This window comes from Poecilia mexicana, unplaced genomic scaffold (genome assembly GCF_051168715.1).
Source record: "Poecilia mexicana isolate PSO_F unplaced genomic scaffold, ASM5116871v1 scaffold_7, whole genome shotgun sequence".
NCBI classification, from domain to species: domain Eukaryota; kingdom Metazoa; phylum Chordata; class Actinopteri; order Cyprinodontiformes; family Poeciliidae; genus Poecilia; species Poecilia mexicana.
The window spans coordinates 24,746,138-24,759,964 of NW_028263376.1; the positions used below are offsets into that span (position 1 = coordinate 24,746,138).

Sequence of the window (13,827 nt, forward strand, 5' to 3'; positions counted from 1 at the left end):
TGGAAACAACGGGCTTGATTTGGGAAACGTGAAAGGTGGGATGAACTCTGAGCGAAGAGGGTAGCTGCAGACGGACCGCTGATGGACTGATAACTGATTCGACTTTGTACGGCCCAATAAAACGGGGGGACAGCTTCTTAGACATGGATTTTAGCGGTATATCCTTGGTTGAGAGCCAAACCTGTTGACCTGGAGTATAGACAGGTGCAGGTTTCCGTCTGCGGTCAGCAAATCGGCGGTTCTGTTCCAGGGTGCGATTAAGGGCGGACACTGCAGTCTTCCAGACAGCCCTGCAGCGGCGGATGTGGTGTTGCACCGAGGTGACAGCAATGACCTTCTCTTCTGAAGGAAACAACGGAGGTTGGTACCCTAATGAGATTTCAAAAGGGGAGAGACCAGTAGCGGAGGAGATGTGAGAATTGTGAGCATACTCGACCCACGAAAGGTACTTGTTCCAGTCGGTGGGGTTGGTCGATGTGAGGCATCTGAGCATGGCTTCCAGCTCCTGGTTCATGCGTTCAGTTTGGCCATTACTCTGTGGATGATAACCAGAGGACAAGGAAACTTTAGCCCCCAAGGCTGCACAAAAATGTTTCCATACCCGCGCTACGAACTGAGGTCCCCGGTCAGACAGTATCTCCTGCGGGATGCCATGTAGTCGAAAAACGTGCTTGACCAGGAGCTGAGCCGTCTGAAAGGCAGAAGGAAGTTTCTTTAAAGAGACCAGATGGCAAGCCTTGGAGAACCGGTCAATAACTGTGAGGATGGTGGTCATACCCCCCGAGACGGGTAGTCCTGTAACGAAATCCAGAGCAATGTGAGACCAGGGTCGTTTAGGGGTAGGAAGCGGCTGGAGCTGACCAGCCGGAAGTTGATGGGATGGTTTATTACGAGCACAGACGGGGCAGGCTAACACATACTCCTTAATGTCCTTGTAGCTCGACGGCCACCAGAATCGACGGGATATGAGCGAAATAGTTCTACTGACCCCTGGGTGGGCAGAGAACTTGGTGGAGTGCATCCAGTTGATGAGTCTGGGTCTGACAGAAGTGGGTACATAAGCCTTGTTGGGCGGACCGGTACCAGGATCGGGTTCAGATAATTGGGCCTGTTTTATTAGATCTTCAACCTCCCAAGTGACTGAAGCGATGGAGCAATTGGGGGGCAGAATGGGGGCCGGAGACCTGTCAGAGTCATCAGGGGAGTACAACCGGGAAAGCGCATCTGGTTTAGTATTTCGGGAGCCTGGGCGATAAGAAATGGACAGGTTAAACCGGGAGAAAAATAACGACCATCGTGACTGTCGGGGGTTAAGACGCCTAGCAGTTTTCAAATAGGCAAGATTTTTATGATCGGTCCAAACCAGTACAGGGTGCGTTGTGCCCTCCAGCCAATGTCTCCACTCTTCAAGAGCCAGTTTGATGGCGAGCAGCTCACGGTCTCCCACATCATAGTTTCTTTCAGCTGGAGACAATCTGCGGGAGTAAAAGGCACAGGGATGAGTCTTATGGTCAGAGTCCGAAAACTGTGAAAGGACGGCTCCTACACCAGAATCTGAGGCGTCCACCTCGAGAACAAACTGTTTGGTGGGGTCAGGTTGGACGAGTATGGGAGCATTAGCAAATAACGATTTCAGCTTCGAAAAGGCGGCGTCTGCTTCGGGAGTCCAGGAGAAGGTGGTCTTGAGTGAAGTTAGAGCAGTTAGTGGCAGGGCGGTTTGACTGTAATTTCTGATAAACCGCCTATAGAAATTTGCAAACCCGAGGAACCTTTGGAGCTGTTTCCTGGTTTCAGGAACAGGCCACTCCAGAACTGCTCTGATCTTGTCCTCAGATGGTCTGACCTGTCCGCCCTCTAAGACATAACCAAGAAATGTAACAGATGGTTGATGAAACTCACATTTCTCAGCTTTGACGAACAGCCGGTTCTCCAGTAACCGCTGGAGAACAAGGCGGACATGTTTCTGGTGTTCTGGAAGACTTTTAGAATAAATTAGAATGTCATCAAGGTAGACAAAAACGAAAATGTTCAGAAAATCCCTCAGGACATCGTTTATTAGGGCTTGAAAACAGGCTGGGGCATTTGATAAACCAAATGGCATGACCAAATACTCGAAATGGCCTAATGGGGTTTTAAATGCAGTTTTCCACTCATCCCCATCCCGTATGCGTAGGAGGTGATAAGCATTTCTTAAATCCAGCTTAGTAAAGATGGTGGCTCCTTGAACAGGCTCAAACGCAGATGAAAGGAGGGGTAATGGATATTTATTTTTAACTGTGATTTGATTGAGACCTCGGTAATCAATACATGGTCTGAGAGAACCATCTTTCTTTTCAACAAAGAAAAACCCCGCCCCTAACGGAGAAGACGAGGAGCGGATTATCCCAGCATCAAGGGATTCCTTAATGTATTTTTCCATGGTCTCTCTCTCCGTCCTAGAAATATTGAACAAACGACTGCTAGGCAGGGGAGCTCCGGGTAACAGGTCTATTGCACAATCGTACGGCCGGTGCGGAGGAAGTGACAGTGCTTTTACCTTACTGAATACTGCAGCTAAATCGTGATACTCCACCGGAATAGCTGAAAGATCGGGTGGGTCTGCCTCCTGCTGGCCCACCGGTGACGGACCTGGCGGCAAGGCTGAGCGGAGACAGGACGAGTGACAGCTAATGGACCAGGAAATTATGTGTCGTTCAGACCAGTCGATGTGGGGATTATGACACGCCAACCAGTCGAAACCCAGGATGATTGCGGAACTGGCAGCGGGAAAAATAAAGAATGAAATCTTTTCATGGTGATTACCTGAGATCAGGAGATTCAGCGGAACAGTTTGGTGGGTTATCTGATGGAGTGCTCTGCCGTCCAGAGCCGAAACCTTCAGGGGGACCTTTAAAGGCACAGTTTCGATGGACAGTTGTTGTGCGAGGCAGGAATCCATTAAATTACGCTCACAGCCGGAATCAACCAAAGCCGAAAGCGTTATGGACTGATCGTGAACGGAAAGAGTGACAGGTAAAAGCAAACGAGGAGATTCTTCTTTAATTTGATGGTCCGCCAGTCTCCTCGCATCTACCAGCGGACCCTGGCTTTTGCCTTCGTTGGACAGGAAGCGATGAAATGGCCCGCTACGCCGCAATACAGACAGAGTTTGGCATTCATACGTCTCTGCCTTTCTTCGAGGGAGAGGCGAGTGTGCCCTATCTGCATAGGCTCTGGTTCTGCCGTTGGTGGAGGAACAGCAGCAGGACGGTAAGGTGACACGCCCTCCACAGCCACTCTCACAGGGGGACTCCTTTTATCTTTTGCCCGAGCGCGGGTTCTGTTATCCAAACGGATAGCCAAACTAATCAACTCCTCCAGGGTCTTGGGCTCGTCTAAAGTAGCTAGTAAATCCTTTAAATCATCATGGAGGGCGTTGTAAAAAGCACTTTTGAGTGCTGGTGGGTTCCACCCCGACGCCGCCGCTTTAATGCGGAAGTCAATGGCTAACTCAGCCACAGTCCGCTGACCCTGTTTAATTTCTAGCAAATCCCGGGAATTTAACGTTTTGTCCAAATCTTGGTTAAATGCTTGCTTAAACTCCTTCAGGAACTCCTCAAAGGTGCAATCATAAGTAGTGGATGAAGAAAATCTTGATTCTGCCCAATCTAACGCCTGACCTGATAGGTGGGAGATTATGAATGAGATCTTGGCTCCATCATGAGAGAAACAGTGCGGGGAGTGATTAAATAATATGGTGCACTGGAAAAGAAATCCCCGGAACTTACTCACGTCACCTGAGAACCTTTCTGGGTTTGGTGGTCGACACTCAGAAGACGTGGAATGAACTACGCCTGTTGCGGTACTGGGACTGGGTGCGGGAGCCGGTTGAGGAGCTGGAGCCTGCTGACGGGAGGACTGTAAGAAGCCCGCGATTTCGTCGAGACGGTTGTTTGCCTCTATCTGACGTTTATTTAGCTCTCGTAAGGCAACATCGTGGCTTTGAATGAGGGAATGTTGTTCCTGTATGCTTCTTCGGAGCGCGTCTGCTGGGGTTTGTTGTTGGCCAGAGTGTTCTGTCATGTTGAGGTTAATTTGACGAACCCACATGCGCAGAACGCACTCAGGAGAACCGGTAAGGTTTAAGTCGATTTATTGAATACAGTGAGAACAGATATATTTGTATACACTAGATGGTCTGGAACTGGTGCTCGTCCTCGGTGGTTCAGGTTCTCTGGTGAAGATAACACAGGTAAGAGGCGTTCAGGGGTCGTGGGAATTTCAGTTCAGTAGAGACCTACTTGTTGAGGATTACGTCTGAGCTCGGGAAGGAGTACCGCAGGGATCCGAGGCTGCAGGCTGGACAGAGGGCCGGAGCTTCTCGAGAGGGCGGACAGGTGAGTTGGAGGGAGACGTCAGAATAGGAGCCGGGAGGGAGCCGCTAGACCGGGGAGCTGCCGAGGTTCGCGGAGGTTCAATGAACTCAGGATTTCACGGAAGATGACCTAGGAGAGTCAGCACAGAAGGAGATCACTAGGAGAACAGGTTGGTCGGAGGTGAGCTATCTATGATTTACCATCACAGGCTAACACTCTGGCACCGGAGTGTCGGTGGCTCCGTCCTGATAAACCCCTCCAAATGATGGTAAGTGGCAGCAGGTGTGCAGCTCCAGGTTCACGCCCTCCAGAAGGTCCCAGGATGCCCCCTGGTGGAGAAACTAGAGACCCCCAACCAGCCTTCCCCAGATCCTAACACAAACTTAAAACTCTGAACTAAGAACTTCTGATCACATAATAGCAATTAACTATATTTGCCATGGTAAACCATTACTGACAACTATAGTGAGTAATCCCTAACATTAATATGATCATACGGCATGTAATCATGTGTACATATGTAATGTAATGATTCTGTGTTTTAGTTCTGCTGGTATCGATATGATTATGTGTATTTGTTGTATGTTACATTTTTGATCTTTATTATGTGTATAAAGTTATAGGCTTCCCCTGACTGACTCTGCTGACTCCCACTCACATGACAGAGATCTGTCATGTGGGCGGGGGATCAGGGGAGCAGCAAGAGGGACCGGAAGAGGAGGGAGTTCGGGGTGTGTTAGCAGGAAGCTAGTTCGGGGAGCGCTACGGTTTGTTGGAGGTGTGGGCTGCGCCTCAAAAATAGCAGCTCGTTTCTACGACTAATAAACCCGTTTGGTGGGACTTCTATCTGTCGTGTTCTGGCGTCATTACACTATTATTGTTATTAAGAGAAAATGTATGTCTGTATCAAACAAGTAGCCCTTCGTGTTACTCTGTACTCATGAAGTAGCATCCAGTCTCAAAAAGGTTGGTGACCCCTGGTCTAGACCCCTCAGATCTTCTGGTTCTGGTCTGCTCTGCATCCCCAGAACCAGAACCAAATGAGGAGAAGCAGCATTCAGTTTCTATGCACCACAAATTTGGAACAAACTTCCAGAAAACTGTAAAACAGCTGATAAACACCGGGTGCCTTTAAATCTCAACTTAAAACCCACCTGTTTAGAGTTGCTTAATGCTGAATTAGGATTAGAGTGCGGGTTTTGATGTCTTCGATGTTTTTGATGTTTTTAATGTTAAAGTAAAAAGTAAAGATAATGTTTTTATCTTTACTTTTTGTCTAGTTATTAACTTTTTGTCTAGTTATTAACTTCTTTTTATTTCTCTTTCACACTGTCTATGTAAAGCCCCCCCTTAAAACGTCCCAGTTCAACGAATCTATATCTAGGGGTGTGAGAATCCTTGTTAAATGACGCTTAACTAAAGTCCTACGGGGTTTAGAGTCCCAGTTGACGGCGTTTCAACTAAAAACCTAGAGGTTGGAGTCACATGCTGCTGCTTTTATTTTAATTATGTGAAGCACTTTGAAATGCTATGTGTTTCCTGGAGGGAGGCATCACCATGTTTTGGATGAGCTGAAGGCTTTCAACTTTATTTTGTTTACCACTCACAGGAAACAAACAAGAGCTTTTACTTCAAGCAGCTCATTTTACTGACAAATTCTGCCATCTGCATCACATGCGTACTGTCACGGAGGAAAACACATTTTCAACCACTATCACGTTATAACATAACTATATAAAATGTAATACATATATTGTATAAACATGTCTTCCAATGTAAGAATTACATTGTATAAACATGGCAATTACATAAACTTGATAATTATATTGTACGAATGTGATCATTTTATCCATCCAGAATGGATGGATAGTGCAGGCATAAAGAAGGCTAGTACTTGACTTACAGGGGTTCATCTAGTTTTCCTTCATGCTTGGTCTAAAAATATGGAGAGATACCGATGCTACTGCACATTGGGTATGAAATCATTACTCTGAGAAGGAATTCTCAGTCCGAACCCAGGTGGTGCCGTTCCCAAGTGACGGTCTGGAACTAGGGTTGCCAGACGTCCCATAAAACACACAATCACCCACGTATTGAACCGATACGGGATACAATTTGTTCCGTATTTCTATAAATGTCTCATATATATGCCTATTACAGACATAACACTAAGTGTAACAATAATGACCAAAATAAAACACACAGGACATATTAAGGTCAGCTAAGTTGTCGTGTGACTTTTTTCTCAGGATCTCGAGAAAGTAAGTCGGCTCGCTTTTTTTTCTCCATGTCCCCTTATGGGCTCCAGGTATCACTTCACCTAACAATTTGCAGAATTCCCCAATAAATATGGGGTGTTTCCTCACATCAACTGTCAATTTCAGCCTTACTATGAGAGAAAATATCCTCTATGTTTTTCTTAGCTCAATAATTCAAGAGGATATAATGAAGATTTAGGTACGGAGTTCAGGTTTCCTTGAACATTTTTTTCAGGCATAGTCAGGGGTCTGTCAGCAAAGGAATCTTGTGAACAAAATCTTAAAACTGTTTTTGAGGAATGTTTTCTTTTGATTATAAAACTATACAGTGGACACCCACTTATTCATGATTCAGTATGCTTTTTAAACCTTTTTTCTTTAAATAAAATGTCTGATTTTTTGTTTCTCTTACTCTCTTCACATTTTCCCAAATGGCTAATCGGATGCTTAATGGATTTATGCTTATTTAAACTTGTATATTTAAAATGTTCCTGTAGGATTAATAAAGAATGCATTAATTCAAAAAGGTTGTAAAATATTTCTCCATTCTGGAATGAATTTTACTCTGTATATTAATTGGATCCATTTGAAAAGTGAATTATGATTCCACCAGTTTCAATTCCTGAAAAAGAAATAAATAGCATCATAACACAGGCGTGGCAGAGATATATCTGTTTGTTTCATGTTAATTGAAAGAGCAATTTAAAAATCTCCAGCATGGTTGGGCTGAAGTCATAAAGTGTGACGGTGATACTGGCATGAACGTAAAATAAGATTTCTTTGCAGCTTGTGATTGTAATTCTTGGTGATGTAAAACAATCACAAAGCAACTTCTGTCTTTCATCTTTAGCTTCAGGTGACTTTATGCTGTCCTCTTGTTTTAAACAATAAACACAAGGATGACTTCTGAACAGTTTATTTCAACATAATTTTTTTCTCAAACCTTCACCAGGGTTACATTTAAAAACCACAGCAACCAACATCATCAGATTTTTTAAAACACAATCAAGCAAAGATCTGATAAGGCCACAACATGATTAGGTAGAATGTAAAAACTCACATCTTTCCATCAGACCTGCAAGGCAAAGAGGAGGAGCAAGCAGAGATATTTTCTGGAGAAACAATAAATAATGGTGTAGCAAAAAATTCAACCAAAACACAACCCTAAATGAAATAAATAGAAAGGGAATTTCTCCCTCATCTCAAGTAATAAAAAAATAAAATGTAAAAACACTTTAAATGTGCAGAGCTGGTTCTTTAAATGTAGCAGAATCAATCATCAATCAATCAATCAAATTTTATTTGTATAGCACATGTCAGCAGCAAGGCATTTCAAAGTGCTTTACATAATTAAAATAAAAACAGCATGTGACATTGATTAAACAGTGAGAAAGAGAAAGACATTTTGAAAAAAAAAAAAAAATTATGACAGTGGTTATTAAAAGGCTGAGTAAAATTTGTGATGAAGATACCGTGTTGAAAATTATAAAAGGCCTTTAACCTGCCTAATGAATATTTCATAAACAAAAGCAATTAAAAGAAACAATAAAATAAATACATATATTGCTAAATTGAACCTTATTTTCTGAAACAAACCTTGTCTAGGACTGTTTCACTAAATCTCTCTCTTCTAATTTCTGTGTTTTGAATAAAAAGCCATTTGTTGGGCTCTTCAACGAATTCGACTTGTATAAAAATATACTTATGTAAAACTCATCTTTGTTTACTTCTCATGTGCAACAAGGGGCAGCTGTCTCTCTCCGCTCACTGAAAGTTAAGTTGAGTCTTAGCTTTCTTGACTCCATTCATGTGAACGTTTGTTTCCTTGGAGCTGCAGCCATCACTGTCCTCGCCTTCGTTGTTGGTGCACCAGCTGGGTTTCAGAGGAGTCAGCTCAGGTGCTATGACATCTCCATCCTACAGGTAAAAAACAAATGTTTCTTAAGAGATTTGCAAGAATGCAAAATAAAAGATTTCCAAGAATGCAAAATATGAGATTTGCAAGAATGCAGGGCTGCCAGAATTAAAGCACCAGTACAGTAGAAGGTTGTGTAGTTTTACCTTTTTTAAATTAAATGCAAATGTGACCTATTTTTACTATACCACCCATCTATACCACCATCAGATACTGATGTGTTTCCCCAGTTTTGGGTCATATGGAGCTTTCAGGGTGGGCTGCACGTATCCATCCATCCATTCATCCATCCATCCATCCATACATACATACATAGATACATATTTCTATTCATGTATTTGAGAGCGCCGTTGCAAAAAATGGGATAAATCTGCCGGAACACTTTGAGCTTTCACAGTGTGTAAAGTTTTCTTGCAGTGCAAACATGGCGCGTGGGTTATCAGCGCTGAACAAACACGCAAAACAGTATCTGATGGGGAAATGCAAATCAACATAACAGAGGATCATATAGAGTTTGTTCCATTTACAAAAACCAAACGGAGTCTGAAAAATTGTAAAAGATTGATAAATGTCTGCGGCTTCATGAGATGATGGTAGAACTACAACATTGTATGATTAATGACTAAATCAAAGAGTAATATCCTAAGTTGTGTCAACAACAAATGTGAGTTGTGTTCATTAGTTTATTTTTACAGTTTCTTTCTAGAAAGTTACTAAAAATAGTAACATTTTAGGCATGTGGTGAAAATATTCATAAACAGTCTGACATGATGCATATTAAGGTTTATTTGGTTTATTTATTACTTTGAACTAATAGGCCTCTGACACTACTCATACATACTGGGTAGTGTTCTGCTACTGCAGGCCCTTAGAAAAGGAGGAAAATCCGTTTTTTAATGTTATGACATAGACACAACATTAAAATGTTAAATATCTGACCAACTGTTTATCCCATGCAGTCTGCAGAAATACCTGAGGCTTTGAGAAGTTCCTGTCCATGCACCACTGAACAAAGTGCTTCTTGGCGGCCTCCAGGGTTCTCTCATCTGTCTTCTTACAGTACACCCTGACCAGCTGTTCAGCAAAGTGCTCTGGGAGAAGTTTAGATACCTACAAGGAATGACGGCACCACATGAATCTTTAGTAATAAATTCAAAACAGAAGCAGAGAAAAATTTTAGACATTTATGTCAAAGGTGTCAAACTGCTGTTTTTGGGGAGAAATAACTTTCAGATTGATTCCTGGTCCAACACGGCTAAATCAAACAGCTAATCTGATTAGCAAGCAAATAGGTTCTACAGAGGCCTGATAATGAAAGAGGAACAGTGGATTTGGTTATACATTAAATTCTTACCTGGTTTTTACTGATTTTTATGGCTTTTGTTGGGTCATCCTTGCAGTAAAAACGAACGTTATTGATGGGGTTCTTTTCCTTCATCCCATAGTCCATCATGATAACCTACAAGAAAAGACAATATTTCACCAAATAAAACCTCAACTGTTTCCCCCAAAAAATAACTCCTGAAGTTTTGCAGAAAGGTTACAAAGACATGTATATATATTTTTTTATAAAACTCACGGTGACAACAAAGTCCTCTGGCTGAAGATCAACATCATGAGAGCAACTGTCGGGAATGGACTGAACCAAATCTGCCTCCCAGAGATCATACATGGATCTCAAACTGTTTTTCTATACCACTAAATGAGATTATGGAGCATCTCATAAAATTTGAATGGCATATTGCTTTATGTTTCAATCTACTGTGTTCACTGAGTGAGTGTGTTCACAATATCCATGAATGGATGGATCAGAATTTCCAGTTACTCAATGCATAGAAACATAAATATTTGTTCATGATCCTAAAAATGCAAGGTCAGAAATTAGCATCCAGTAAGACTTCATGGGACTGAAATCCATCAGCCAAGCTAAGAACCTTCATGGTATCCTGGACTCAGACCAGAGGTCTCATTTATAAACTTGGCACATGGCCTGAAACACCTGCATAGGTTAATTTACTCTCATTTTATAGGTTGTGATCCATAAAAAGTAAGCTTGATAGAAAATGTGTGGTCTTTCACTCAATCTGACCTACACATATTAGAAACAGAGGAAACTGGTGACATAGTGGGTGAGGTGGGGAATTGAACCCACAGTGAATCATTCTGTTTGGATGTGGCGGCTCACTGGCATCAGCATGTTTTGGATCAGCTGAACGCTTTTAACTTTAATTTTTTTACCACTGTTATGACTTTATAATGACGTGTTGTAAAGAATAAGAGGCCAATATCAAGGCGAAAGATGCAAAGTCACATTTTTTAAAATCCTTTTTACAGCGTTTTTATAACTGAAGACAACATAATTACTTGAATGAGCGATAAAATGGCACCATGTGCCTGGAAAATACATATTATCCCCTCTTTAACAAACTACTCAGCAAATACCACAATCTGCTTAATTTCTGATGCACATTGATTAACATTGCTTGTTTCTGCATAACTCACTCAGGTCAGGGCAGAGTGCAACAATCTACACACAACGATGTCACGCTCAGTGATGTCCAGTTCTGGCTGCCTCTCCCTCAGAACCTTAACAAGTTCTACAGCCAAGTAAGCCACCTTTTATCATCACATAACAAGACATCTTAAGTCAGATATAGTGACTAAAACCTACAGATTTTTTCAACAAATATTGTAACAGATGAGCTTTAAGCCATTCAGTGTAAATATATTTTACCCAATGCTGTGTTCAAAGCGGGTGTGGTTTGCTCCAGGGTAAACATAACTCTTCTCTCCGAGCTGTTTAATGTTTCGAAGTCGCTGAAACTGAGGCGTGTCGATGATCTTGACGAGCAGCGGAGGTAGCACCACTTGTATTCATCTGTAAAAAAGAGGAATACAGGTGGATTCACAAAACTAGAGTTCATAAAGAGCTGAAAAGAAAGAGAGCAATCCTAACAGGGTTTTAAATGAATAAAGAAAAGCTTTTGTTCTCAAAAGAAGTTATTACATCCTTCTTCCACAAATGGGCAGTGGATTGCTTTTATTATTTTACAACACACAGTATTTCTTTTTATAATATTTTTACAAAAGCTCCAAAGCTGTGGACTGCAAACAAAGAAAGGTGGGGAACTGAACCCTCAGTGGATCATTCTGTTTGGATGTGGCGGCTCACTGGCATCAGCGTGTTTTGGATCAGCTGAATGCTTTTAACTTTAATTTTTTTACCACTGTTATGACTTTATAATGACGTGTTGTAAAGAATAAGAGGCCAATATCAAGGCGAAAGATGCAAAGTCACATTTTTTAAAATCCTTTTTACAGCGTTTTTATAACTGAAGACAACATAATTACTTGAATGAGCGATAAAATGGCACCATGTGCCTGGAAAACACATATTATCCCCTCTTTAACAAACTACTCAGCAAATACCACAATCTGCTTAATTTCTGATGCACATTGATTAACATTGCTTGTTTCTGCATAACTCACTCAGGTCAGGGCAGAGTGCAACAATCTACACACAACGATGTCACGCTCAGTGATGTCCAGTTCTGGCTGCCTCTCCCTCAGAACCTTAACAAGTTCTACAGCCAAGTAAGCCACCCTTTATCATCACATAACAAGACATCTTAATTCAGATACAGTGACTAAAACCTACAGACTTTTTAAACTAATATTGTAACAGATGAGCTTTAAGCCATTCAGTGTAAATATATTTTACCCAATGCTGTGTTCAAAGCGGGTGTGGTTTGCTCCAGGGTAAACATAACTCTTCTCTCCGAGCTGTTTAATGTTTCGAAGTCGCTGAAACTGAGGCGTGTCGATGATCTTGACGAGCAGCGGAGGTAGCTCCACTTGTATTCATCTGTAAAAAAGAGGAATACAGGTGGATTCACAAAACTAGAGTTCATAAAGAGCTGAAAAGAAAGAGCAATCCTAACAGGGTTTTAAATGAATAAAGAAAAGCTTTTGTTCTCAAAAGAAGTTATTACATCCTTCTTCCACAAATGGGCAGTGGATTGCTTTTATTATTTTACAACACAGTATTTCTTTTTATAATATTTTTACAAAAGCTCCAAAGCTGTGGACTGCAAACAAAGAAAGGTGGGGAATTGAACCCTCAGTGGCTCATTCTGTTTGGATGTGGCGGCTCACTGGCATCAGCGTGTTTTGGATCAGCTGAACGCTTTTAACCTTAATTTGTTTGTCATGCTGACGGATAACAAGCGAGCTTTTTACTTCAAGCAGAATATTTTACTAACAAATTATACCATCAGAAGCTTGCTGTCATGGAGGAAAATAAATTTCCAAGCACTATCATGTTATTGCGTAATATAGTTATATTAATCTTAGTACAAAGAATGGATTAAATAAAAACATAACCCTGACCCCAGAAATGTCTTCCTAAAATTGAATTGTTCACAGCCACACTAAATGATTCACATTGAAATGCTGAAATCCTGGCCATTTAGACTGATTCAATACTACAGACCGAATACTCATAGGCTGGAGGATGTGTTAATGTAATTTAATTTACAGTTAAGAACCAACTGAATTATTACAAAACTTATTTCTTTTATTTCTATTCTTAATGCAGATCAGATATTAAAACGTTCAACTTATACAGATAATAAAAATTTAAGAGGTTGCTTTATTTTCTCTAAATGGGAAAGACTGAACTTGTAATATTCAGAGCCTCCCCAAAAGCAACACTTTTTATAATTTATGACCAGCTTTTGTTATTTTCCACTGATATTTTGATTATTTATTTTGATAACAAGTGTCCTTCACTTTAACCTAATAAAGACCTTCCTTTTGTTAGAATGATACCGTTCCTTTTGTTGGAACGGTATCGTTCCTTTTGTTGTCTTTAGAACGGCCTTTGTAAGGCCACTATGGAGAAGAAAAAACAAATGAGTTCATCATTGGTAAATATTGGTTTAGGAGGCTGAAACATATGCTTTATGATTCAGGTGTGGTTATTTATAATGACGTCAATCCCTCTTCAACAAACACACTTTACAATCCACATCAGTCCAAACACCTGTGGCATTACCCTTTTACTGTAAACATGTCCTGAAACTTTCCATCCAATAGATGGTGGTGGGTTTTGGTATTGCAACTAATGCCACCAAATTCTTCCATTTAAATTCAACTCTATGTTGGAGACAATATAAATAATAGATGGACATTTATCTTCATTTGCATGTCTCTGTGGTAATTCTGCTGTGGTACCATTATGTGTTGTAGTTTGGTTCTTATGTCCTGGATCGCTACTGCTGATGTGATCACATGACTG

General features: G+C 41.3%; 1 protein-coding gene across 1 annotated transcript in view; it reads right to left on the bottom strand.

The window, feature by feature from the left end:
- Nucleotides 1-8,030: 8,030 nt before the first annotated feature.
- The window catches only part of LOC148158443 (deoxynucleoside triphosphate triphosphohydrolase SAMHD1-like), a 40,067-nt gene continuing 34,270 nt past the window's right edge, over nt 8,031-13,827 (bottom strand). The window contains exons 11-14 of the mRNA XM_088007310.1: nt 10,108-10,218; nt 9,883-9,987; nt 9,501-9,638; nt 8,031-8,530 (exon numbers count right to left, since the gene is read on the bottom strand). Of these exons, the coding sequence (XP_087863436.1) occupies nt 8,378-8,530; nt 9,501-9,638; nt 9,883-9,987; nt 10,108-10,218 (507 nt within the window). The 3' untranslated portion in view covers nt 8,031-8,377. The remainder of the gene's footprint in view (nt 8,531-9,500; nt 9,639-9,882; nt 9,988-10,107; nt 10,219-13,827) is intronic.